This window comes from Corapipo altera, unplaced genomic scaffold (assembly GCF_003945725.1).
Source record: "Corapipo altera isolate COAL_440 unplaced genomic scaffold, ASM394572v1 48b, whole genome shotgun sequence".
Classification (NCBI taxonomy): domain Eukaryota; kingdom Metazoa; phylum Chordata; class Aves; order Passeriformes; family Pipridae; genus Corapipo; species Corapipo altera.
In genome coordinates, this window is record NW_020884884.1 from 5,062,220 (window position 1) to 5,090,048 (window position 27,829).

At 41.3% G+C, this 27,829-nt stretch overlaps 1 protein-coding gene across 1 annotated transcript; it reads right to left on the bottom strand.

Moving 5' to 3' along the window:
* Nucleotides 1-3,829: 3,829 nt before the first annotated feature.
* Nucleotides 3,830-27,700, bottom strand: DTL (denticleless E3 ubiquitin protein ligase homolog). The gene is made up of 15 exons (XM_027641500.1): nt 27,655-27,700; nt 27,393-27,518; nt 26,390-26,488; nt 26,007-26,068; nt 25,795-25,915; nt 25,258-25,323; nt 24,004-24,119; nt 23,244-23,317; nt 22,206-22,309; nt 21,124-21,228; nt 19,175-19,287; nt 15,476-15,565; nt 13,546-13,684; nt 8,958-9,811; nt 3,830-7,504 (listed from the first exon to the last, which is right to left on the bottom strand). Exons 1-15 carry the CDS (start codon nt 27,698-27,700, stop codon nt 7,415-7,417), a joined length of 2,205 nt encoding a protein of 734 aa, XP_027497301.1. The 3' UTR covers nt 3,830-7,414.
* Nucleotides 27,701-27,829: the final 129 nt, after the last annotated feature.

Genomic DNA, 27,829 nt, shown 5'->3' on the forward strand with positions numbered 1-27,829 from the left:
GGCAGTCTGCAAGGGGCTTCAGTTAGATGTAGAAACCCTACTGTTGACATGAATAGTACCTGATTACTAAGAGCTGAAGTCCTTACCAAGAAGAACATATCTTCAAGTTTACATCCTTTTGATCAGAAGGATCTACAGATAATCCAATTTTTTTTAGGAAGAAGAACTGGAAAAGCTGTCTATGAGCAGCTGAGAGTGCATTTTGTTGGGCACTGGTGGTGAAAGGATGTATTATCACAGTCCCAAGCACTTAATCATTGAGTGGAGTACACAAAAATAGCCAGGAAAGTTGCAGGCTGCACTGAATGGGTTGAAAGGTTGTGGGAACATGTTCTGGCACACCCTTGTGCTGTGGCGAGACACATGATGAGGGGGAAGGGGAGGATGCATTTCAGCGGGTCTGAGCAAAGGGGAATATACTCTTGTTTCCATATAAACTCTCTTCACTCTTTCACTCAGCATCATTTTGCTTCCTGGAGCAGAAATAATTTCCATTAGTCATTCAGGGTAACACGTTCCTAATGCATATAATGTGGAAATGTCTCAGCAGCTAATCTATGGTCCCGTTCAAATGCTGGGAAAAAGATTTAGTATATTACACAACTAAGTATTTGTAAACACAGATGACTTGAGTTTAAGAGGAACTTTTGTCAGCTGGAAAATAAACCAATACAGAATTACGACATGACAACAAATGAGCCAAGCAGGGAACCTGCCTGTCACTCTTAAAAACCCACCACCATTACAAGAAAAACCCACAGCCCATTGTTGGAACATGTAGGAGAGCAGGTATCCCAAGGAAATTAGGATAAAGAGACACTTGGTTGGCTACCTGTGATATATATTAAGAAGCAACCCATAAAGCCCAATCATTGTGCCACAGTTAATATCAAGTTAGCTGCCTTGCTGCCAGCCCAGCCAAGGCATGAATACTAATGCTGCCCTCAGCTGCCATAGAAATTGTCTCTTTGCGTAAGAGGAACGAAGACCTTTTGTCCTTAGCTTGCTTGTGCCAGGACTAAGCCAGGAGCTCCAGCTGCATCTGCAATCAGACAGGCTCTGTTTAGCAGCATTGAACTATGCATTATATTTAAAACTCACTCTTCTCTGCTTCCCAGGGAGAAAATGAAAAAGAAGGCTGCACGCACGCCCTTTGGCAGGGGTGGCCCAAGGTGGTGTCCCTGCTGGGTGCACAGCAAGCAGACAAAAGCACAGCCAGAACATGCTCTTTGGAGCATTTCAGCTGTGTGAGCACAGTAGGGGACCCACAGGCCCTCCGAGAGGGGCCACAGAGCCATGCTGGAGACAGAAGATGGTGGGAGGCTGCACAGGCAATGTGGGGCTGTGCTCAGAGCAGTGGAGGTGCAGGGATGCAGGCACGGTCTGGGAGAACCACTGGGCCCAAGAACACAGCGACTGCGGGAAATACCCCCCATACCGTGGGCTGCGTGCAGTGGGAGAGTGGAGCAGCACGGTTTTGCACAAATCAGCAAGGGACAGAAAAGTGAGGAGGGCTCTGCCACCAGGAAGCAGGTGCAGCAGCAGCAGTCCCTCCAGCCTTAGATGGGCAGAAGCACGTCAACAGCCAAACCACCAGTTGTGTGACCCACCGCCAGAGCCCCTCTCCATGTCACACTTTCTACCTGATACGGCTGGGGGTGTTGAGACAAGAAAATTAAGACATTAATTTTCATGCAGAAAATTTTTCCTGCTGTCTTCATGCTTGAGAGTACCCTTGATTTTATGTTATACCACTCCCTCAGCAGCCTCACATCATTTTCTTGAAGACTCGCCTACGTGATGGAGTTACTGTAGAGCTGTTACTTCAGAATAGCTGTTTCTGAACAACTTAGTGAAAAATAGGCTTATTCTGGTTAATCTTAATACTTGGTCAAACTGACTTCTTTCCGGGAGCAGATTAGGTAAAATCAGAACAGGTGGAAGAAGAGCATTCACAAAGAGAAGGATCAGGAACAGCCTTCAAACTCACACCCTCTCTTAATCAGAGTGAATTGGAAAGCATGGACAACTGTCCCATTGCACAGAGGAAAAAAATAAGAGTATAAAGGCGTGGGTCTGATACAAAGGTGTAGCATGGGCCTCCCAAGCCCTATTCTTTCTTCTAAGTAGGTAACAACTGGATGAATATTGTCAGTTGTATGTCTTATGCAATGTACTTTGTTCTTTTATACTTACAGTGATTGCTTTTCCCCTACTAACTTGTGCAAACATCAGCTTTCTCTTTATCCCTCCAGTCCTGCATCTTAAAAAAATTGTATGTTTACAAACAGCCAATTCCTTATGATGTAACACTTCCAATTTTCATATAATCCCTTTGTTGTCAACTACCTGCAGCAAATCAGTCTATCCAAGCAAACAAGCTTTCATTGCATTTATGTCAGTCCCATGTTGTTTTTAAGACTCCAACACATCTCTTGATCTCACAGTATACAAACTGTCACTTCCTCCGTCAGTGAATCCATGAAAATCAGCAGAACAAAAATAACGGTGACACTGAATAATTCAGTAATACACCCTGACAATATCTGCTAAACTTCTGTCAACGCAGCCTACCTTGCTGTTGCTAGAGTGCACGGTGAAACTGGCTTTACAGTCCCATGGACTATTATTAGTCTGGGTTTTGGATACTTAACACCTTTTGCAAGAACAGGAATAGAACAATAGACCGATATTTTTATCATGATGATGTTACAACTAGAGGGATAAAGAGTATTGTGACATTTCATCACACTTGATGTAAGAATGATCAACTCCACTAGGTCAGCCTTGTCTTTGCTGCTTGGATTTATGTCCATCTCCTCTGCCACGCTCACAAGACTCCATGAGAGCACACTTATGAGGTAACCAGGAAGTTATATAATTTATAACCCAAATGAAAATATTCAGGCATGGTACAGAAGTGGGTGGTTGAAGATACTTTACTGAACGATTCCGTCATTCCTTAGACAAGAGAGGAGAAGCAAACCATAAAGCTGAGTCCTTGAGGTGAAGGAAAGACACAGAGCAGTTCATGTAAGTGGAGCTACTGCTGTAGCACCTTAATATGAAGGAATGAAGCACTTCTTTAGCTGTTTTACTCAAGCTTGAAAAATATTTTGGGTTTTGTATGTAGGATCTCCTTAGTTTGTGAAAAAGGATAACAAGAAGCACTTGTCTCATGTTTGGGCTTTCTACAAATTAAATCTAAAGTAGCAGAAATATCTTTAACCCAGATCAAAAAGTGAGTAATCTGAGCTAAGGGGTAAAAGGCAAAGCTAAACAAATTCAAAAAGTCAGTCTTTTCACAGTATCTCAACACTAGAATAATTTATGTATGACTATAATGTATGTGTAATCATGCAAAGCCTTTGAATCAAGACTGAATAACCTCAAAAATAAGAACTGCTGCACCTTAAGCAGAGTTAAAGATACCACATTGAAAAATTAAGAGGGTATTTGGACTTCATTATACATAATGCTTTCTGATCTGTGAGTCTTTGTCTAGTTGCACAAGACTGGAATAATGGGTCTTCCTGTTTTTATCTAGCTGTACTTTTAGTCCTTGGAATTTTTCTGTAATGCACAAATTAAGATGGAAAGTTAGCTATTCTGGATAGAAGAATATATAATTCAGATTGAGGCTTAAAAATGAAAGATTATCTTTGATTATAACTTTGGGTTTGCCCTTCTGGGTTCATGCTGTCCTCACAGCATCTGTGCATTATTCTATAAAAAAATTGGCATGGAATTTTTTAAGGTATTTTAAAAGAAATTAAGTATGGTCTCTTTCATGTTTGCTTTCTCCTCATCCTTGCTTTGCATTGTATTTGGCATTTTGTGTGGTGCAGATGGAGAGCACTTAGTTATGGGCAAAGCTGTTCTTTGAAGGACAACACATGGACACTCTAGAGTAGTAGGATGTATTTTATTTATTGTAGACTGGGCCACACATAAATCAGAGAGGGGAAAACCTGTGAACCTTAAGGTTCTGTTTTTCTGTGTAGTGAAAGTGATAATTTCCACTCACTTGGAAAACTTTACATCAGCTTCAGGAGGGAAAGAATGAAATTTGATTGTAATGGACCTGAAGATGAATGCTATTTCCCATTACTGCCAAACAAGTATTGGTGATGAAAAACTTAATATTTGACCTTGAGGAACCTCTTGAATACCCTGCTACCAAATGCTTTTGGCAAATCCCCAGCTGAAAAGCATCTATTTCTAAACAAAACTTAATAAATTATATGCCACATACAGATAGCAACTAGAACACTTTTCAATGCCACAAGAGTGTGTTTTTCTGTAACCTCAGTAGTTAAGCAGTTTACCACGTGGTGGTGGACACTCAAAGGTAAGATGGTCCATACTGGAGATTTCAGCCATGTTCAGTGGCTGCAGATACAATGCTGCCAGAGGAAGACTTAAGCACTTTCTGACCGACAAGAAGTGACCAACTCTACACATCAAGAGACAGTTTGACAGAACAGTCCCTTGGTGGCAAAGTTGTCCCCACATTCTCACTTCTGTACCCTCAACGGTTTCAGTATAATTAGCTGCTGAGTCAGGGAACTGAGGCAATTAAATTTAAGAGTTTTTTTGAGGTTAGCTTCCTCAAGGGACTCTTAAGTCAGTGCTGTTACCGCAAGAAATGCTTACCAAGGCTTGCTGGCTGTGCATCTGTACAGATCCTGGGATTGCCTCTTCAGTTTTGCAAGCAAGCTCCAGCTGCTATTGAACTAAGCTGGTTGACTGCTCAGAGCTGAGCAGTGCGAGGCATAACTTCCAACAAAGCAGTAATAATGACTGTTGGAAATAGCACCATCATTAACTGGTGTGGTTAGTCCTAAATTCCACTCAGCAGAGGGTAAGCACTGAGGACAGAGACAAAACAACAGGAAGCACTATCATCTGCATAGAAAAACCTAAAAAAGGTGGGATTTACATACAGACATAGGATTTGAGAGTAATACCTTTAAAGGCTTAATTTGATTATAAAACATGGAGGTCAGAGTTTCTGTAAATCCTTTAGAAGGAAAGAAAAATTAAGAGGTACAGTTTGCTGACTCAAAACAAGAACTCAGTTCCTTGAATGCTTAGTTAATCAAGCTTCTCAGATAAAGACAGTACTGGTTACCTTGAACCACTTAGCATACTTGTATCAGCAATTTTTCTATGCTTTTGCAATTTGATTTTATCACAATAAGATCAAGGCAGCTGGACATAGAAAACATGTTTCAGTTAATTCTGCTAGACTCTGAACCAGGTTGACATCAGCCTAAAAGGAAAAAAGAAAAATGCCTGGTGGTCCATAAAACAAGTTGTTCCGCTAAACAGGTACTATTTGAAAGGAGAAAAATCTCACATCCCCACAGAATATTATTCATGCAAGTGGTAACCCATTAGTGTAAATCATCTCTAGACAGCTATTTATGAGATACAGGAGATAATGGTTTGGCTGCAAAACATTTCTGGAGAAGGAAAATATTATGAAAGAATGGAGAAACATGAAATCCTATTGTTGTAGTGCCTTATGAGTCTCATGTACTTCAATAGGGTTCACATCTCCTTATTCTGCAATCTGTTATTTACAAACTGCATGGAAGAATCCTGCATGAAAACCTGGTTTAGGCAAGGGAAGTTGTACCCTACACAGCTGCCCTAATAATTAAAATTAAGACAGAATTAAATACCAAACCTACTTATTTTAGGTTATGTTTCTACTACTTCCATCTACTTTAACATCCAGAAGTAGGTTAAAGTTAAGCTAGTGGATTTTTTTTATACTCTTGTTTTGCCTAAGATACTAGATATATTCAGATAATCACTTTTTAAAAATCCATTTTTTTACAAGAACTATAAAAAAAATGCCTGAAGCACCACACTACCTTTCACAAGATGGCAGCTTGTTATTCAGTGAACAAGGAAAAGTTGTTCTGGCCCCTATTTGTACCTGAGTGCTTCTGCCAAAAGATGTAACTTGATAATAACTACTTTTCTTTTTTTAAAAAAGCCCACTACACATTTACTTTCGCTTTCTAGTTGTAACAGACCTTTCACAAAAGCCATTTGCTCTCAAGTAATTTATTTCCTTGCAAAATACAATCTACCACATAAAACACAAACCAGCATGTCTCCTGATCGCTTGCAGCTACTACACTATTTAATATTACTGTAAAGTAGGCATGAAAATCTGAGGTGGAAAACATAAGGTAGCTGGATCATATTCCCTTGAAATACCCCAATTCTTTTGCAGTAAAAAAACTTACTAGGGATTCTGAGGTTTTGCCTTGTTTTGAAGTTCGTAGGAACTATTACACCAGAACATAGAGTAAATACTCCAACCTAAGGATCTTCTACCAGCTACCCTTGGGAAAAGCATGGCTGAGGAGTTAGTGTCATTAACCAGCAGGACAGTGATCTCATTTCAGCATCAGGGATGACTTATAATGGTAAAGCATTTAATATTAATACGTAAACTCTCTCAAGTGCTTTCTAAAATGTCAATTGCCCCTCCCTCAATTTACAAAGCATTATTTTATAACTGCTGTATTATGCAACTGTTATGAAGTTATGTTATAAGCAGTTACAATGCCTTTGCTACAGGCTGAATCTGTAAGAGCTGACTGAGCAATGGGCTGTTATGGGATGTCTACTTAGGATACATCAAGCTAATTTTTCTAACACACCTTGCCAGTATCTTATTTCAGATAAACTATCGGTATCAAGAGCTGTAGTGCTGATGGTTCAAGAGGAAGCTAAGTAGGTAAATACAGTAGTTTCCAGAGTGGGAGAAGAAAGGGGATAGCAAGGCGAGTACAGGCATTACATACTTAATTATACTTTGTCTCTTCTTAGACTACAGTCACCATCAGATGGACATGGGGTGTTTAAAGTCTTTTAGATTTAATTAACACATTCCTAGTTTCCCTGCTGGAAGCAGGCAGTCATTGCAGTACTAGAGGAATAACTAGAAATGCCATTCAGCATGAAAACGCTCAGATCTACTGCCAGTAAGTTTCCCTACATACATTTCAACACTTACTTTTCAGGAGGGTGTAATGATTTACACGCTATTCTTAAGTATAGGCAGTTTCAACAGTAGATTAGTAACAAACTGCCAAGCTATATATGCCTGTCAACAATAAACAGCAGAGCTGTTACTGTCTTTGGACTATAACAGTTGCCATGTAAAAAACACTGTTTATTAAAAAATCACATATCTGAAGTCAGTAAGAGACCATGAGTAAGTATTGTGTACATTTTACACATTCAGCTGACTTCAACTGTTAACAGCTTTAAAAACAGGAAGACTAAAACCTCAAGTCTATGAATGTCTGACAACAAATTGTGTAATCCCGGTGCATCGTTTTTGGCGTTGTTAAGTCTGGTCTTGATACCTCAGTGTCAACATCCATCAGGTGCAACTGCCACATGCTCCTTCATTCTGTGGCTTTCTGTGGAAGTATGTGCAGATCTTCCTCATGGAAACTGAAGTGGTTGCAGCCTAGCAAGAAACAGAAACAAAAAACAACATGAAACATTTCTAGGTTAACATTCATATGCTGCAGGAGTCTCAAAGTCTCCCCTCCATCATTGCTCCAGTTTGTTCAGCTTCCCAACTAAGTTAGTAAATGAAAGGTTCTTTGCTACAATCTGTCTCACAGGTAAGACACTACCTACAGGAAACACTGTCTAAATCCTAGGGTTGTCCTACTGCTGTGAGAAATGCAGTCCAGCTGCAGTTTCAGCTTCCCTACAGCAGATAAGAGAGCTGCAGATTTCCAAGATACAGGAAATTCAGTGAATGTTGCTGGGTACTCCAAGCACTTCCTCAGGCTGTGAGCACAACACAGGAGAATCCCAAAATCTGAACTAGAGCATACTGGGTAGGAAAGGTAATTATCCTATAGTAATCTCTCTCCAGGGTAAAACTTTCTGTCTTGTGTTTAAACACGTAGAGGATAAAGCACAAGTAGTTGTAGGTTTCCCATAACCAAGACTTGGTACAGCCACAATACAAAGAGTCCAGCTGCTAGGAATAACTTAAGGAGTAGTGGTTTAACCATGTTATATCTGATAAAAGTGTTGGAAAAGGCGAAGTCTGGTAAGAAATGAGATACCAAAATAAACCTTAACTTCTAGCATCAATACTCTTCTAGATATTCAATTGAGAGTACAACTAAAATTTGATGACTGAAAATTTACCTGACATTTACCGAAATACGACTCAAAGTCACCGAGATGAGCCAAGTTTGGTCTGTTTTAGAAAAATATAATTATAATTTCCTAGTTTGTACGTTAAAACATCAGGCCAACCTCAAGCTTAACTTTCATTTCAGATCCTAGGATGAGCTTCGTGCCAGGCTTCCCATACATCAAAAGCAGGATTATGTAGGTCAAATCCTGCCCTCTCTTGTTTTCTTTTCCTTTGTTTTCTAGTTTTCCATTGAAGAAACTGAAGGCATTATTTAACCCCACAGTTATAACACGGGTAATAAATTCTTTTGCTACCTGAGCTAGAATTTAGTTCTTCCCTCTGATGCTAAAAGTGGCTTTCCAGTAACATAAACAGGTAGATGTGACTGCGGACACATATATGGCAGATTTGTCAGGGAAGGTGATACCATTATTGTGCCTCTTAGAGCTGTGTTCAAGACGATGGAGACATTCTTCAAACATCTACCAAGGGACTGCAAGGATCTCTGAGCTCCTGTGTGCCCTAAGTCCCTTTAAAATAGGGATACCACTATCCTAAAAATTCGGTTCCTGTATGGAGGGAATTAGTAGATAACAGCATTAATGAACCTGGTTTATTAGGCCAGAAATCATCCCTTTTGTCCATAGTCAGAGGGATCAGATAATTCTTTGAGTGTCCAAAGAACAGAGAACAAACAAGGGAGGAGTGACAACTAGGGATAACTTCTTTCATGACAGTTGTTGCTGAATGCCCTACTTACAGTTTTCGGTGAAGTGGCCACTGCCACAGACTCTTGTCTTTTGGCAACAGGACTGCAAGACGACGGGGAGCTGTCTGACATGCTCTGGCTGCCAGGTCTGCCAATCCGTAGCTTCTCTCCCAGAGCAGACAACCAATTTCTTCTTTCAGGAGAACTATTCTCTTTATCTACTACCTCAGTGCCTTTCCCACATGGGGATCTGAAAAGATGGGGGGAAGTTTGAACACCTGATGGATTAATACAGCTTCCAGAAAAGGAAGGCTCTTTTGGGCTGTGGCTGGAGTCATTACCCAAGTCACCCTGACTGAGACAGTCTTCATCACAAGCTTTTTGGTCTGCAATCAAGTGACATAAATTCAGTTTGGATTTCTTAGCTGCATGGTCCAGTTCAGTCACACAGCTACAGGCCTGCAGACACTTGTGCCCCACATCATCCTCCTTGCTGCAGTCAAGCCTTCTCTTGGCACGCTTTTCAAACTGCGTGTGTGGTGCTTTAGGAGGGCAGGCAGCTTCCAGGAGACCTTGGGTGACTTCTGCCAGGGCTTTTCTAGGAGAAGGAGCCTTTTTCCCCACTTCTGGAGGAGAAGAGCATGGAGTCCTTGTAACCCAGCGTTTAATGGACATTTTGGAGGAAGGGATCACTTTGGGAGACGCACATGGGCTGGCTTCAGTCTGCTTGGCTGGGGTGGAGGCTGTGGCCGTCTGGGATTTGAGAGCAGCCGTCGGAGTGCTTGTTGACAGCGGAAGGTCTCCAGAATAAATGGGAGCACAGGCAGCTGGACGTGGTGAGGAAATACATGCACTGCCCACTGTGAAGGCCTTGGCAGGAGTATTCTGTGGGCTGGCTGGCTGTCCTGATAGGGGAGAAATAAGCAGTCTGATGAGGAACGCAGAACAGCAGATTAAAGACAGCCCTGTTATAAAGCCCCCCTTCCAACTAGATGAATTCAGTGCTGACCCTGCACCTCAGACACACCATTTTTAACTATGAAATTGTATAAAACTCTCTAATTTCAGTTAGAATATAAAATCCTACATCATATTGGTAAGTATAGTACAGTACATTTCTGCAATGTTTGACATCTATCCCTTCTGTAATGATCATTCTTACATGAGCTACAGCCAAAATGAACAGACAAAACAGACCTTCCAAGCCTATCTAGCCTTGTTGGAGCCTTGCACTAATTTGGTCCAGAAATGCTGGTTTCCACCTGCACTGCCACCTTTAACTGCTGCATAACTGAGTTGAGGGACAAAGGTACTGTAAGCAGGTCCTACAGCTAATTACAATACCAAGGAAGCCTTACACTATGATGCCCTACTATATGAATAATGCACTTAGTCAGGTGTTAATAGTTGCATATTTTAAAAATGTTAGAAGCGTGAGAACTTTCATTTTCTTGTCTTTTTGCTGGAGGATTTTCTGCAATGCTATATTAGTATGGACATGGTAGTTATTTACCACACCCAGGGAAATGTGAGAAATTCTTCACCTCATGAACAAGGACTTAATTTCCAAAGGAAATAAAATCTGTCACTGCAGTAAGTTATTTCTTTAAAACAAATGATACCCAAACAGATATTTCACAGTGGCTTTTGAGATCATTAGCCAAGATGTAAACACCTCTGCTTGTAAAAAAGCAGTTCTGAACATCCAGCTTCTTAAAACAGTAGTCATAGATAGGGCCATAAGGACCTCACTAGCAACAATGTGAATCATATAAAGCAAACATCTTGGTCTGCAGCAATATTAGAGGGGGTTCTTTAAATTTTCGTTTTGGTCTTTTTATTTCCAGCCCACTCCAACAGAGAACACATTAGTGGGTTTGTTAGATGCCTGCTTTCTCATTCATCTAACTTGCAGTGAAATTAAACAGCACAGTGCCTTAGTTACTTTATGCTCTTCCACTGCTGAGCACAAGGGCACTAAACATTTCCTGTATACCAGCCTGAACTCCTCTTATGCAGCATTTGCACTGTACTATAAAGTACTCCATTAGAATAACGAGAAGTCCAGTGTGAATAACCTGCCATTTTCTTTACGGTGCTGGGCTGTCTCACAAATAACATGTTCAGTGAGCGACTCTTTGATTATATACCATACTAAGCCTCTTTTGATCCTTCCTTTTACTGTATTAGCTAGTATCCAAAATACAAGTAGTGTTGCATCACAGCAAAATTAAACAGGATCCCATATTAAAGGATCCCACATTAAAGGATCCCACTACAAATAACTTTAACACTCAGAACAGAGTTAAAGGCTCCTTTCCTGATAAAATATGCTACTTTGTAACAACTTGCTTCAATCTGGACTAAGAGAAAGTAACTGCCAAGATTGTTTCTCTTAATCTTTACTTTAATGAGCACTTACAAGACAATAATAACTCAAATGGGGAATTAGTTGCATTCAAAAATCTAAGTTCCTAGAGGCAGAAGAAAGTAGCAAGCTCAGCAACTCTTGAACCATAATGACCATTACAAATTCATATAGCAGAAATATTGCATGACTAGTTGGATATGAGCATTTTCAATCCCAAACCAGTCTGAAAGCTATGCTTTGGGCATGCTGGATAATGGAAAAAGAGCTACCCTGGGAATTGGATTAGTGCCATGGCAAGAAGCAAACACAAATTTGAGATAAAGAATACAAAGATCAGGTTTTTCTTTCCCAGACTGCGTGCATGATTCAGGCTTCTACTAAGCCAGGTTCAAGCTGGTTCCATTTATGCTGCCACTACACATAGTACAATACTGTAAATACCTGTAGTCAATCTGCATCACACCAAAGCAGGTTATTTCAGATATTTCCTACATTCTCTGCCACAAATCTCCTAGAGTGATATTATCAATCTGGAGATTGATAATCTCCAAATTGTCCATGTACAGGTCTGCTCCAGAAATTTGGGTACTCAAAAATATAGAGAAAGTAGTACACCTTAGAGAAACCACAGAAGTATTTGCCAAAGCAAAGGAAACTCTGCTTGCTACATTTGACGATATAGGTCAACAGTCAATATCCACCCTCATCCTCACAATTTGTTCCACAGAAATGGGTGGGGAACTACCTAGATTCATTCCAGCAGGTCTGAAAAAGTACTTTGCTTGCCAGCTCTGAATCAGTCTCTGCAGATAACTCCCATATTCTAACAGCACGTGCTTTGTGTTCAGGAGCCAAGGTCAGCAGGAAGCCTGTTGTTGTGTTTGCAGTGTCTCTGTTTCCTCTTCCCTCCTGAGTTACTTTAATGCAGCAAGAGCAAGGAGAAATAAGTCATTTTTCTAGTATAATTGCCAAAGGTGACTTGTAAAGTTTTAGTGTACAACTACTTTAGGTTCCATGCTTCTGGACTAGACCTATGCTTACTTCTCTTTTGCTGAAACTATTACACAAAGAGATTTTTGAGCCTTCTCTGAAACAGAGTCTGTGCACACAAACCATTTACCAGCTATGAAGCAGACCTGGCACTCTCCCTCCTATTGTCCTGCAAACTTCCTGCTAGACTTGTTACTCACTGGCAAAAGGTTAGAGGTAATGCTATCCCATCAGTGGGATTTGAAGACCTTCAGCCTTTATTTGTGATAGCCAAGCTGAAATTCATTTGGAGGGTGGCTAGAAAAGATAGCTGGAATGCAGGAAGTCACACCAGCAGCTGCTGGGAAGCTATTGTATTCTTAGTTTCAGAGCTACTCTACAGAGAACTTAATCTTATTTCACTTTGGAGGGAGGGTGGTTATTTTTCTTTCACCTACTCTACTGCAATAAAATGCAGGTTTCAGACAAATCAAAGTAGTATTAAGATCCAGGATTTCATTCTTCTGGTCTAGGGTACTACCTACCTGGTGACTACTTTCTCTACAGAGCACAGGTACATTTGCTACCTATGAGAGCATGCTGCATAGCTTGTCTGATTGCCTAGGCTTTGAGGAAAGGTACTGCATTTGTTCACTAGCCTTAACATGTGGATAGATGAACTGATTAATTATGAAACACTAGAATCACATCATGATTGTATTTTTAAGTACTTTTCACTACACAGCATCAGCCTGTATACAGTCAGTACCACCGACTGAAGCTGAAGAGATACAATACCAGTATCTGCAGCAAAGAAATCTGTGCACAATTGAACTAGTGGGCAGGAGGAAACAGTTCAGAGTTCCAAGGCTGTATGTGTGCTGTCAGGCCTTTACTGGGTAAACTTGAAAAAGCATATGATCTCACTGCTCTCGGATATTAATTGATACTAAAAAAAAAAAGTGTGATTTGTTGCTACAGTGACATCTCCTTTGGTTGTTCAATTATTGAACCCTGTTGAAACCCACTGAAGATCTGGCTGCCTGAGAAACTGTATCAATGAATATTTGCCTTGTGGTAAATATTTGTAAGCATACTTGTAAGCTCTTTCAGCCAGCTTGTCTTATTGATGGCAGAAGTATTTACAAGTAGAAGTATTTGTCTGGCTATATGAATTATTGCCTAATATGAAAAAAACCCCCAGAAGAATAATAAAATAAGCCAAAGGCTTTTGTTGGTAGAGAAAACAGCCAAAACTCAGAAGCCATGTTGCAGAGCAAAATAGCTCAGGGGCCTTACCTGCTCCATGCTGTTCTTCTGTTTTTTTCTGAGTGACCCAGCCCACCAAATTGATTTTGCTGGATGCTGATTTCTCCTCCTCAGGAAGACGTCGTAAGCGCCAAATCCTCACAGTGTTGTCATCAGAGCACGTGGCAATCTATGGTATAAATTGGTTTATATTAGGGTATCCAGGGCACATCCTATAGATGACTGGCCAAGTGAACTACAACAGCTATGTCTGACACACCATGCCAATATGAACAATGCTGAAGCCTGGTTGAGGGGGCACAAGATTTGACCATAAAACAAAGAAAATAACTCAACTCTGTTTCATTAGCACGCTAGAGAGCAGGATTTGCTTTAAAACAGACAAGGCTGCCGCATTCATATCTTTCTGATAGAGAAATCTCAGTCACCATCAACAGTTTGCCTCACATGGCTCTGTAACAGACAGTGCTCTGCTCAGGAAGAGTCATGGGCACATTTTGAGTTTTCAATCACTCAGAAGACAAAAGCAGCCATGCTGGTTTTTGCACATGCGCCTCGTTCTGTGTCTGTTGCTCAGGACCTCTTCTGCTCAAGGACAAACATTTGCAGCTGAGAAGGTGACACTGGAAGGCTGTTGGCCTGGCCTTAAGCACTATCTCTTCAGAGTCAGATGTCAAGAGTATCTGGCAGAGAAACCAACTCTGCTAGAAACATTGGTCTAGATTCCTGCCGCAGCACCACGCTCTCCAAAAGGATCTGTGCAATCTCAAACGAAGAAGCAGTAGGACCAATCTAGCCCACATTTTATGGCTCTCTTTAAACAGATTAGCTGGTGACTCAATCAGGAATCAGCAGAAAGTAAAAGGAAATGCTGTGGTGAAAGTTCACAGTAATCCGAATGGGAAAGTGACTCTACTCTGACCTTTGTCACACCAATGTTATCCCTGCAGAAAGCAACTTTGCCTCTCAAATCACTCCAAGCAGCTTCCTGACCTGTCTTAGCACCACATTTTCCAATTCATGCTTTGGCATCTGAACAATGGTTGACTATTTCACCAGTGTGAATAATGATTTTAAAGGCTGAATTGGTCTGCCTTTCCAACACATCATGATCAGGATGCTGGGCTATCTCTAGATCACAGATTTCATCTAAAACGCCTGTTCTTGTATTGTGCATCTTACACAACCAGAACAATTCCACATTTGCCTGCAAGATTTCCACCCCCCCCTACACTGCAATGCTTTTCTGAAGACCTGGTGCTGCCATGTAAGGTAGGGAAAGTGACTGACTGGCTTAACGCTGTAGGATGAAAGAAACTCTGGCTATTGCTACAACACTGTCCAGGACTTTTCAGGGTTACTTCTCGTTTTGAGCTAGGTCGAACATCTGAACTGACCTCCTACTGCAGTTGTTTTCCTTTTTGTAATACCTGGTGCATAATTACTGACCCAATTTCACTGTAGGTTTTTTTGTCATAAAAACAGCTCAGATTTTGAAAAAAGGTCACAATGAAAAGAGTCCATATGTTTTTTAAAGGTCATTCAAAACTTCTTGCCACTCTATACAAGACTAGCAGATGTATCAATGGTCAGAAGGAAAGCAAGACGAAAAAATGGAACAACAAAACAAGCTTTTGGTTTACGAAAGCCCTGATTAAAGGATTTCAGTTTTGTCTCTTATAGGTAGTATCATAACCTCTCACTAGGAGAGGTTTTTGTTGATTTGCAATTTTCTAGGAGTTTTCAAATAGCCTAAATTATTTGAAAATAATAAAAAAAGCTCTGATACGTTGTAGTCGTATGACAAGCTTGTATTACTGTCCCACAAAATGAACATTTTTAAAAGTTATTGACTGAAAATTTTCTCCCAGATAAACAAATGCTGCTGCAACTTTGAAAGCGGATGTTGCCACATCACATGTATTGTTTCATGGGAAAGACCATTTTCCAGGAAACAAACCTTAGTGTAGTCTGAAGGACACCAAGCAATGGAGGTAACTTCTTGAGAGTGACCGAGGAGTATCCATGGAGGAAGGCTGGGCTCAGAAACCTTAAAAATTCCACAGAAAAACAAGTATACAGTCAGAAGGCATGCAGCCTAATATACATCTCTAAGACTACCAGTGAAGCATGTAAATACTTTCCATCTTCCCTGTATGAAATGCATAAATCAAACGCACTCTGGCTGTCATCATGATGCAACAACTGACAGAGCCCTAAGAATCAGTTAATGTTGCATTTCTAGAGGTGAAGCAGCTGGTCAGCACTGAGATGTACTGACTTGCCTGGAAACACTTGTTCAATTCCTGCTACACACAGGATTTCTGCCTCCAGAGTTGTCAGCCCAAAACACAACACAAGCATTTTAAGGTATTAAGTACCTCTACTTGTTCTACGTAAGATGCTTAAATTTTGGGAAGCTCATAATTTGAATCAGGACAGGCAAATACATTCCCAATCACAGGTCAATGGATTAATAATAAAATGAAACTGCCACAAACAAAATTCTACAGATGAACCTTCACTGGCTTTGCACTAGCATTTGTGTGACTGTGCCTCCTCCAGCCAACCAGTTGTTCCAGAGATCCTCTTAAGAGTTCATAAAAAAGCTCTCTAAATTTTGCTCATTCAACTGATCTCCATTTCTCTTACACTCTTCATAAAAAAAAAAAAAAAAAAAATCTTTCTCCTGTTCTACAGTATTGCTACTTATCTTTGACTACAGCTCCTGTAAGTAACAGACAGAGCTGAAGCCAGCATTAAAGTGGCCCAAAGAAGAAAACACACATGCATACACACACACCCCTACACAATCACAGAGATTCTATCCAAGTTTTCCTTGCTTTCAGCAGGCAATCCTTTCTGGAGCTATGAGTCACCATCATTGATGTGACATTTTAAGGGGGATTTATCAAGGAATTTGAATAAATGACTAAGTGAATGAACAGATCCTTTACTGTGTGGGAAAAGGAGTAGACATTACATACATACATAGGTTTCAAAGGAAGATGCAAGACGTCGGGAAAGGTTTTTGAGTTACACACAAATTTTTCTCTTGTGGATCACCTCCAACAAAAGCCTGCAAAACTGCTCTTGAATATCCAGCTTTAGATCTTAGAAGTTGTTCTGATACAAAGAGGTTCACCTTAATAGGACGCTTTTTTTCCCTGGCATAGTAGAGACAATCACTTGACCAAATAGCCACTAAATGCCTTGGTCAGAGTATTCTCTTCTCTGCTAAAACATGCAATACCATGGAAACGAAATCCCTATGTAGGGAACAAACAACAGGATATCTTGGTGCAGAGAACACCTTCACTTACATTTAATAGCAGTCTTGCTATACACTCATAACAGCCACAGTAGCTGTCCAGTAGCCACTGATCACTGAAAGGAATGCAGAGTAAGAGAATTACCCTTTTTGGGATGCAGTGGTTTTATGCTATACTAGTGTAAATTAACCAACTATCCCCAAGATACATTATTGTGAAGTGAAGAAGGACGCATAGTTATAGCTGTGTCCACTGTGTTTGGCAGAAGACAGTTGGTCAGTTTGCGCATGTCAAGTCAGGATTAGCCACAGCACATGCTGCTTTTTTTGTCTGATTTGACAGGATATTGTTGGGGAAGTGAGACCTATTGCAGAAAAGTTAAAAAGAGAAACCAAGGAAATGAGACTTTTTTAGTTACTCTACTCACTGAAACAGCTGTTATATCCATCTTCAAGATTCAGCATAAAATGGCATATCTAGTTTTATGCACCATGATACAGAAGCACGTACATTCCAGTTCTGAGACAGACTAAAGCATAAGTTGATCACCTTGGAGTGATCCGTATCAAAGGATTGAGAGAACAATGAAAGTACACATCTATAAATGGTATTGTATTATTACCAGGGAGGTATCTCAGCTAGGTACCATCTCTGCAGAAAAACCTCTGCTCTTTGCTTTTAAAATCTTATGATTGTTCAAGAGTCAGTTCATTAATCAATGAACTTGTAATTTACAAAAACCAAACCCAACACAATAAAGCAAGTGTTCATTGCCTGGAAGTGATTTATATATGAAAATAGACTGAAATAGCATCCTCGTCAGCAATACCTTCTACCCACAGTGTTCTTTCTGAATTGCTCACCCAAACACAAACTTAGCACTGCTGCAAAAGTTTCTCAAAGAAATAATTTGAGTGGACAAGGCCTCTGCCTTTCATCCCTCTCTAGATCTGGAAAGCTAGCCCTCTTCATTAAGTTCCTTCTAACATTACCTGTTAATTGCACATGTAATATCTAACCATGTTTTTTTCACAGCAAAATAAGTCCTCATACCATGAAAAGATATGTATGTTTCAGAGTCAGTAAAATCTATCAACATTTACATTAAGAAGCCTTGGATAGGACAGATCTTGAAAGAGACAACTTTGCTGGAAGTCCCACTTTCTGACATGGCTATGAGATTAAAATAAAAGCAATCATCTGACGATTAATTTTATAAATATATAATATGATCTGTCACTCATATGTGACAGCAACAGAAGCCTTCTGTATATTAATGCATTTTAAATGTGCTTAAATTTTGAGATGTAATGACATCCTTGAATACTCTCAACTGTGTCCCAATGTGTGTTCCAAGAAAGTATCAAAACACTTGAATGCAGAATGTGCAACTCAAGTTTGCACAGGCATTTTTGCTGAACTTGCACTAGAACATGAGGAAGGTTAAAATTACCCCACTTGGCATAGGAATAGTCATGCTACCACCCTCCTGCTCCTAATGAGTAAGCAACCCAGCTGCTTACAAATGTTCTTCAAATCAAAGAGGCTATATCCTCAAACTGCAATCTCAGCAGGCTGACCTTCTGCTCTGCAAGATTTGTATTTTACTTTCAAACTCATTGTAAAATGGGTAAACAAGTCAACATTCCCTAAAAATTACCCCAAACCTGAAATAGGCAGTCACCTGTGGTTTCTGTCTATTCTGCTTCTATAAGAAGTCTACTCTGTTCCTGTATGGGTGTCCAGTATGAAGAACAGAACTCAAAGCATGCCTTATTCTGAGGTCCCTGCTATTATCTTGGTGACATTTGTATTTCCTACACGTCAGTGCAAGATGTCAAGTGACAAAGCCTCTCAGCTGTCAGAGAGTGGTTTGGAATTTTGCTGAAGGCTCTGGCTGAGCACTTGCTGCAATATGAAGGGTTTAACTACTGTAAATTAAGCATAAGAAAAAGCTATGTCTGAAGCAAGACCTGGAAAAAGGGGAAGTGGGGGGAAAAAGTGCCCTTTAAAACAATTAAACTTTTAGGTTTCTGCTAATGAGTTCTATTGCTAAATATGAAACAAGAACTGTCTGTCTACTTGTCATAGCTGGCTGTATCAAAGGGATTGAAAAAGTCTTTTAATGCCCATTAAAACAGATTAAGAACAGCAACTTGCAATAAGCAGCAGCAATGAGAGATGTACTGATGGCAGGAGGCTACCTCTGTTTTACATTAAACAGTTACATCGAGCCTTGACAGCAACATACACACTCTAGGCACAACATGGCAGGGCTAACCCCATGCTGCTTTGAGGAGGACCGGGAGGCAAGGAGTGTCCTCCGTGAACATGAAAAGCAAGAGCAGCTCCAGGCTGCATGCTTGGGTCTCACCCAATGGCCTCACCTTCCAGATGTATGCGTTGCAGTCACTCGAACCACTGACCAGGAACTGGTCATCTGGGCTGGTGCTGGATTTGATGTAGAATGTTGAATTTTGGTGCCCACTGAAAACAGCCACTGTGAAGAGAAAATTAAAAAAAGATGAATAAAATCCCCACTCAATGCACAGTCCTGGAGTCAATTGCACAAGGAGTGCTGATCTTACAGGCTTTTCCTGCCTAGCCACGAATCCCTTGGAGAAAGTGGTTGCATTGCTCCCTTGCTCTGGGGCTCCTGTGGCAGGAAGTTTTTATTATTCTGCTGGAGCCCTTCAGGTTTCCCAAACAAAGCAGTGGCAGTTTAATTAAAGCTTTAGCTTGACCTGGATCACAAGCAGACTCAGACATCACTTGGGCTGCCTCACTACTCTGGTTCAGGGTCCTTGTCTCTTCCTCCCTCGGCTGCCATCACCAGTCCCGTTACATCAACAAGGGCAGTCACACAGTAAGTGCCTTCTTCCACGCAGGTGGCAAATTGCTGACATTCCCCCTACTGAGAGGACCTTCAGAGCTGGCAGCTGGCACAAGACCCCAATGTGGATCTAGAACACTTAGCCACACCATGTCCTGTCCTCTCACTGGGGCAGGAAGGGCAAATTTCCCAGTGTAGCACCAGGTGGGGCTGGCACTCCCTCCTCCAGCCTTCTTTTAGTAGTAGTTCTCATGGAGGAGACAACCCACAGACCAGAGGACACATGGCTGCCTTCAGCAGTCTTTGAAAAATCCCTTAATTTTTTTGCCCACAAATCTCTCAGTGCAGCAGCTACCAGACAGCAAATCCCCTCCTAAACCAGGCAGCAAGTCCTGTTACAGTGAGGATTTTCTGACATCCCCCTCTGCAAAATAAAGCTGCTTCAGTACTGGATAAAAGCAGTTGGAACAGTGATTAAAGCTGGTGAGGGCGGAGAGAGGCACAACCTGCAGGCAGGCGCTGCCCTCTGTGGGAACCACTGCACACCGAGAGGCCGCACGTGTTCCATCCAGTTGGATGAATGGAGATTGCTCCCTGGGTTTAATTGGTTGCACAGAGAAGGCAAGAGCTCTGTGAGGAGGCTGAGGAGTGCTTTGGTGAGAGTCTGCTCCCGTGAGGAAACAAGCCAGTGAGGCCATTTCCACATCTTGGCAGTGGCACCCGGGGTTAACCTCAACAACCAAGCTATTAATATTTACTAGTTGCACCACTTCTCCACTCTGGAAGCATTCCCACCCACCAGATCGCCTTCCTGAAGAGCAGACAGAAGGATACACTGTTCATTTAATTTCAGATAACTGAGAGACTGAGAAAAGGCAATGGAAAATACGTCATGTGTCTGGCTGGAATGCATCTAACAAGTTTTGCCACTTTCTGAAAAGCAGTCGCTGGCCTATGACAAAGCAGCTTAGTGTATCAAAGGCTGTGGGCAATCTTGTGCATGTAAAGGTCACAGCTGCAGAGCTGAAGGAATCTAAAAATGCTGGGGACCCTTTCTCCCAGGAACCGTGGTAGAAGTTACATTGTATTTGGGTATTTTAAGGTGCCTTTTAAATTTATCGGGTGATCATTTTATGTAGATTCATATCTAAGAGTCCGAGAAACCTGTGACTGCCAGTAAGCAGAAGAGTCAAACTTGCTTCGGGTGGGTAGCAGCTGGACACTGGCCATTCCTCACCAGGGAACTACAGCCAACATGCAAATTACCTTCAGTCTCTGTCTGAACCAGTATCTGCACTCATAAAAGTTTTTGTGCTGTTAATTTTGTGTGGATGGCTTAACGCAAAATACAAATCTCTCCCGTGTAGCTTTAGAGATAAGAGCATGGAATAGGTTTCCTAAGTGTTGAACCTGGTCTCTGTCTCTCTAAGTCAGAGGGACAGACTTGCCTTTGTATGCTCTGTAATATCTATTTTTTGCAGCTATTTCCACAGATATGCTTACCTGGAGTGGTCTTTAAACTTGTCATATTGAACATGTAGATACTGTCATCAGTGCAGTTAGCAAACAGATTAGTACCAGTGGAATCCAAAACTAGGCTAGAATATCCTATAGACAAAGAGAGAAGTTCTTTGTAAGAAAAAAAATTTGGAAAACAAGAGTTCTCAAAGAAATGCTCAGAGAGTGAAATTTGGAAAGGATTTCTAACATGTATGAGATTGTCATTGTAAAGTGTGTATGTTTGACAGAGCACTTGCTGAAGAAGGAAAGTTTCTAGAATAACATCTACATATTCTCATAACAATTCAGGGTGGTATTTAGAAAGAAATCACACCTTCAGAGCAGGCCAGTGATTTATTTGATGGTTTCAAAGAGATAACAGGAACAAGCAATTGTAGAAGCAGAGATGAAAAATAAATGGAAACCCTTGTGCTTTGATACAATAAGCTATTCTCTAATTTGTTAGTGATTCAGATTCAAGAAAAATCTTTCCCTGTAGGCAAATTATTTCACAACCAGCTCTTCGAGGATTTCCCTCATGTCCTCGGGACTGACACTGACCATTACCACATCAAGACAGTTGATTAGACAAATCATCAGGAATTCCTGTGTGGCATCAGAGCATTGTAAGGCACTAAAGATACAAAGAAGACAGAGAAACATGTACAGGTGTGCTATCCTTTTCATAACAAGCAGCTTCAAGAATAGTTTGTCTCTGGACGGTGATAATGTAAAAACCCAGTCCGGTCTGTTGTCTTTGGAAGATATAACGCAAAGAAAGCAGTTCAATTTGAATTTTACTCATGTATGAAAAAGATTAGCTAAATTCCTTATCAAGGAATAACTTGTTCCCTTATCTCCATTTATGAAAATGCACTACTGAAGCCTTTGCAAGTTTTTATCATTGGTGCAATACAGAAGTGGGGCACTTTCACTCTTAAACTTCAAAACTTGGTATTGGCAATCAAAATACTCCGCAGAGTTTGCCAGTCTGATCAATAACTGGCTTACAAGATAAGAGATGTCACTGTCAGTACTTCTTCAATTCACTTTCCGCTTCAACAAATGCATCTCCAATAACTTACCAAGTTTGCGAGTACTGGTTCCAGGGTAGCAAAAAGACTTGCAGGGCACCGGCTCCTGACGGTAAGCAGCATAGTTCTTACGCAAGTCCCATACTTTGATCACACTGAAATAGAAAAGCACAAGTGTCTTCAAAATTTCCCTTGCAAAGCTGACTGGGCCTTCTAAGAGCACAGGAAGTCAGGTTGCTCATTCCTGAGGAGTGTCCAGTGCTAAGGAGACAAGAACTGAGCAGAAGCAGCGCAGAGATGTGCTGAAAGCAAAACAAGCGCTCTGCTGGATATGGACAAGGAGGCAGCACTGCCTTCTGTAACTAACACAAGATAAAACAGGAGCCTGCAAGCCAACTTTCTTCAACTAGTAAAAGGTAATACAAGGATGCCTCTTACTTTTGACATTTGTGAGAAGTAGTTTTAATCTGTAGTTTTAAAAATTAAGTCTTTCCCTTTTTCCCTTGCTCTTGGGGACCAAGCCTCTGTCATGAGCAGAAAAGTCAGTGTTATCTGTCCCAGAAAGGCTCTGAGCACACGGAACCTGCTAAAGACTTGAATCCAAGAGGGTAATTTCCATGCTTATCAATGAGACAGTTTGCTTGAGCTCCAAGATGTTGCAATGGGTCTGGCACCTAAAAGAACGCATCTTTTGTAACTCAAGGCAACATTTTCTCAAGCACGCCTACACATATCCAGGCACCAACCACCCACTCACATCACAAAACAGCTGTATAACAATAGTCTATGTGTGGTCTCAGAAGTCCATGAGAACAGAGAGAAAGATAAGAATTGCTCTAATTCTGCCTCATACCTAGGACACCAAAATGAGCATTTACCATATATGCACAATTTGTCCAGTGCTGCAATCTCCAGTAAGGAAGTAAAGCAGCATTCAGCTTTGCCAATGCAAACTGACAGTGTAGCTGTTGATTCTACCTAGCAATAACTCTAGCCTTGTGCACTGAGTGATCTTAGGAAAAAAAATCCCCTAATCTTTTTATGCCACTAAGAAGAGTACACAGACAAGGAAGCATCCCCCCTCCTTACCCATCAACAGCTCCTGCAGAGATAAGAGTGTGCTCGTCCTGAAGCAGCACCACAGTTACACTCTGCTGGAAATCCTTAAGAAGAAAAGAAAAAAGATCTTTATTTTCTTTTAAGGTCAGTAAGATCTTGCTGCTTAGTTCAAGGCCAAGTGAATACTGAGAAAACCTCCTTCTTCTGGCCACACAGGAGAACCTGGAAATACCAGATGTCGTTTAGGACACAACAGTCCTTCAAACACTGCCACCAGGGAAATTGCTGCTGAGCCATGAGTGTCTGAGCAGTGAGTGTCTGGGCAGCAGTTTGAGGTTATACCTTTCAGGTCAGAGATAAGAGAGCTGCTTTTATCGCAAAGTTTAATAGATTAAATATTACTAGGTCTTATTCCAATAAGGCAGTAATTTGTCGGGTCATATTAGGGGGAGAAAAACACAGGAAAAAAATAAATATTACAACCCTCCCCATTTCCCCCCCTTCAAAATGCTGGCTATTCCTTTCCTCTCTGGGAAGAAAAGATGTATTTTCACACAGCATTTGCACAAAGTTGGCTTTGATGGCACAAGGTTGTTAGACAACTAAACAAAGTCTAAAATTAGCCATAGCAAGTGACCATGACACAAAAACCTACTTCTGCGAAGATAAATGGAAGCATTTACCACATACAAGTCACATATTTCTTGCTGTGTTTACTTAGGAAGACTTCTATGCATAACAGTGTCCCCAGAAGAGAGGCTTACATTTTGTTTGTTCCCCAGATACCTACCACCAAGGGAGCAAGTCCTTTTAAGTTCTGCCTCTTCTTCTTAGGTTTGGAAGGAGTATGCTTGTCAGCCATGTTGTGTGCACCACTGATTTGTTTCACCTGCCTGTAAAATCCATCTGAAAGAAATCAAAGGCATCTCAATTAATAGTTTCCATGCAATTTCCCTATCACTTTAATAAAACAGGCATCAGCTTGGGATTAGTCCTAAGAGGTGGCTGAGACAAACCTTTAAAATCATTCATGTATTCTGAAAACAAAAATTGTTAGTTATATATGAAACTGGTGAGAACACAGTAAGCACCAGGAACATATAATGCAAAAAATTACAGGTCAGTGTAGCACGGACACTGAAACTAAAACTGAGCAGGTTGCCTTTAGAAATCATTACCCCCTGGTTTGGTTTTCAGCATGCATCCTGGTCTGGAACATTCAACTCATTCAAAGCAGAATTGTACTCACAGTGCTTTTCCACTCTATTTTATAATTTTCTGTTTAGTCTTTTGTCTGCTACTTCTCACTTTATGAAACTTACTGCTTTACTAGAGTAATGCAACTTTCTTACTTTTTTTTCCCTACATGTTCCACTTCAATCATGTGGAGTCTCTCTTTTCCCCCACTTGTCCATTTGAAGAGCCAGGCAATCTGGGACAGATGGAAGATCAAGACATGTTCTGGCAATGCAGGCAAGGAAGCTGCTCTGACAGAGCAGAAAACTGGGAAAAAACCTGACTGGGGAAGGAGAAGCTCCAGGAAACAGAAAGAGAGGAGCAGAATGAGCTCACCCTTGCATTTACAGTAGGTCTTCCCACAATATATTCAGTTGCTGCCAGCACTCACAAGCTCCTTTACTTCTACACTTCTTGCCTTCTTTTCCTCTCTGGCAGAAGCCTTTCCAGCTTTACTTCATCCCTCCAGATGGCTCTGAGCTAAGCAGTCTCTCCCAGCTCATCTGGTTTTTGTGCTGTCCTAACAGGGATGTATTCTGTACCCCCTCATCTCCTTACCAACACACAGGGTATTATCAAGCCAGTATGTGTATCATGCCGCAAACCTGAGACTGCTACAAAGTGGAAAAACGCATTATACATAGAAGAGATACCTATTCCATCCCTTTACGGTACTAAAGCAGTAGTTATGTGACAATCCTTCCCTTTTACTGAAGTTTTGCCTATACTGTAATCAAAAGCATTAGTCCAACAAGTAACTCTGAGCAGTACTTTCACTTTTTTCATACATATCTGAAAGTTCATTTACCTTTCTTGTTGCATCTGGTATCCCAAACCATGATGTTTCCATCTCTGCCTCCAGTACAGAAGACAGCTGAGAGGGAGAAAAAGAGTGCTATTAGCTTCCAAAAGTGTTAATTTAATTAACTGAATCCAGTACAATGATATCTATGCACTCTGGCTCTTCTGCCTCAACACTTGGGATACCAGTCCTAGAAATATGAAAACCAGACCATTGTTTTGCCATACTTTTTGACTAGTTTTTTTACTTTTCCTATTCCTTTTTTTTTCCTAATACTCTAGAGAAATCTACTTATGAAAAGCATATTCACACACTTATGTATGGAAGTAGATATTATATCTTAACTTTGCCCAAGATTAGAAAAGTGCAGATGTTAGCATCACGACACCATCAAGTTCCAGCAAGTTAGTTCTGCTTCTCTGGCTGGGTCCCTCCTCAGTAGGCCTGTGATATCTGTACCTGTCAGTTTCCAAAGCCCTTTTTTAGCCTTTAAAGTACTTTGCCAGAGAGAAAGAGGAACAAACAGGGAATATCAACACTTACCTTTCTCAAATCTAGAAAAAGCAACTGACTTGAGGCTACACTGGTGACCTTTGCATATGCCAAGAAGCTCGCCGGCTCTCACATCCCACACCTTGGCTGTCTGATCTCCTGAAGCAGTGACCTTCAGAAGCAAAAATAAAAAGCTTTAGTCTTTTTCTGTACACAGGTGCCGAAGCATTAAAAATAAAGTTAGAAGGCAAAAGACTGCTTACAATCCTGTGTTCCCCTGGTACCCAGGCAAGGTCAAATACAGCATTTGAGTGAGCCTGCCATTCTAACAAGAAAACGAAAGTCAAGGTTAGTTCAGTGCATTGAAGCACAATATTTTGCAGAAGACTAAAGGACATCAGACACTGAAATCAGAAATCTTGTCAACAGCTTGCTTAGGCATGAAAAACAACATAGAACAATTCACCTACTACTGCTGTTGTAAGAGCATATTCATGCTCCCACTCTGTTAAGAAGACTCAACAAAAAATGTGAAAGGATTTAAATACTGCCTAATGTTTTAATGACTTGCAAAAAGCTTACTTTGATTCCAGTAAATCCCATACTTATTATACCAAATGAAGATTACCTTCTACTCAACATTTACCTTTAAAGATGAGTTTCCTGGTAGCTTGAGCTTCAGTATCATAGAGTCTAACAAATCCTTCTTCATTTGCAACTGCTAATACATGCTCCCAATTTGGTGCTGAAAATAAATTGAAACATAATATATTATGTAGCTAATTCATACTCATACCCCTGTTCTTTCTGAAGGGATACAGACTCTTTAAATAGAGTACACAGCAAATAGATAACTGCAAAATAAACAGTATTTACATAGTAACTTAGATATTGAAAATGCAGAAATATTGGTAAGCACTTTTTCTAGACGTTCCCTTCAGGAGTAACTGTACATGGGCAACCAAATGGCTCCAGGAGCAACTTTTGAGACAGTGGCCTCTTTCACCAGTTATAATCATTCTCTTCTTATAGTTTTCTCTGTCTATGCTATGTATCATCTACAGCCTCCAGCAGTTTTCATGATCTGAGTTGGAAAAGCAGGAAGCTGCCTTGGAAAAACGTAAGAGCTCACGTTGAAACTAGACTACTAGGAATGAAAGAGTTTTGCCCTAAAGATCCAGGAGCCTCCATGTTTACTCCACTCAGTATGTGCTCACCGTGGAGAAATGCTGTGTGTTATCAGCCTGGTGACATGCATCCACCATGCATCCATCTTTGGTTTCTACAAACTGTTCTCCACGCTGTTACATCTTTTATCTATTTTGAACAAAGCCCAGTTTTTCACCTATGTAGCCTCGCACTGTCACCAAGAGGACATACCTTGAAATAGACACAGTTGAAACAAAGAGGTATTAAAATAAATGTTTTGCAGTTGCTTCTTTAAGGGAATACTTTCTATCAGTATATATAGGAGCACCACTATCCAATGTATATCACATCTAGAAGCAAGTACACTGTTACCAGCTCATCTTAAAACAAGAAAAGTCTGAAAACAAATCATGAGACAAACTCAAACAGGAACAACAAAAAAAGCTGACAGCAGTGCCCACACCCTGGCCTCCAAAAGGGTTTTCAGAAGGTGACTTTACCTGTAGAAAAGGTGCAGCCGAAAGGAGGGACCGGCATCCCCGTTTCCCCATAAGACAGGTGGTCATCTTCCTGGCTGCACTGGTAGCCATCTAAGAGATGCTGCAGGGGAAGCGGCGGGGAACGACCTGCAACGGGACACACGGACCGTAAGCGCACCAGACACGGCGGGCTCGGGCGCCAGGAGCCCCGAGGCCGCCGCAGGGGCTGTGGAGGGGCGCGGGGGCAGGTCAAGATGAGGAGCGGTCGTGCCGCGGTACCCACGGTCGGTGGTGGCGGCGGCGCGGCGGAGCAGCGCGCGGCACAGCATGGCCGCGCGGACACGGCCGGTGCGCGCCAATACAACTCCCGCCAAAACGACCGGCCCGCCAAGCCCGCGGCGCGCCCTCATTGGCCGGCGGGGAGCGCGAGGTGCCGCGCCCTCCTCCTCTGATTGGGA

What these genes read in the sequence shown, in the direction of transcription:
- DTL (XM_027641500.1), bottom strand. Translation starts at nt 27,700, where the DNA reads ATGCTGTGCCGCGCGCTGCTCCGCCGCGCCGCCGCCACCACCGACC. An exon ending in CGGCTGCACCTTTTCTACAG is followed by an intron (nt 26,489 to 27,392) that starts GTAAAGTCACCT and finishes ATTTATTTTCAG; the next exon opens with CACCAAATTGGGAGCATGTA. An exon ending in TACCAGATGCAACAAGAAAG is followed by an intron (nt 24,120 to 25,257) that starts GTAAATGAACTT and finishes GATTTCTTTCAG; the next exon opens with ATGGATTTTACAGGCAGGTG.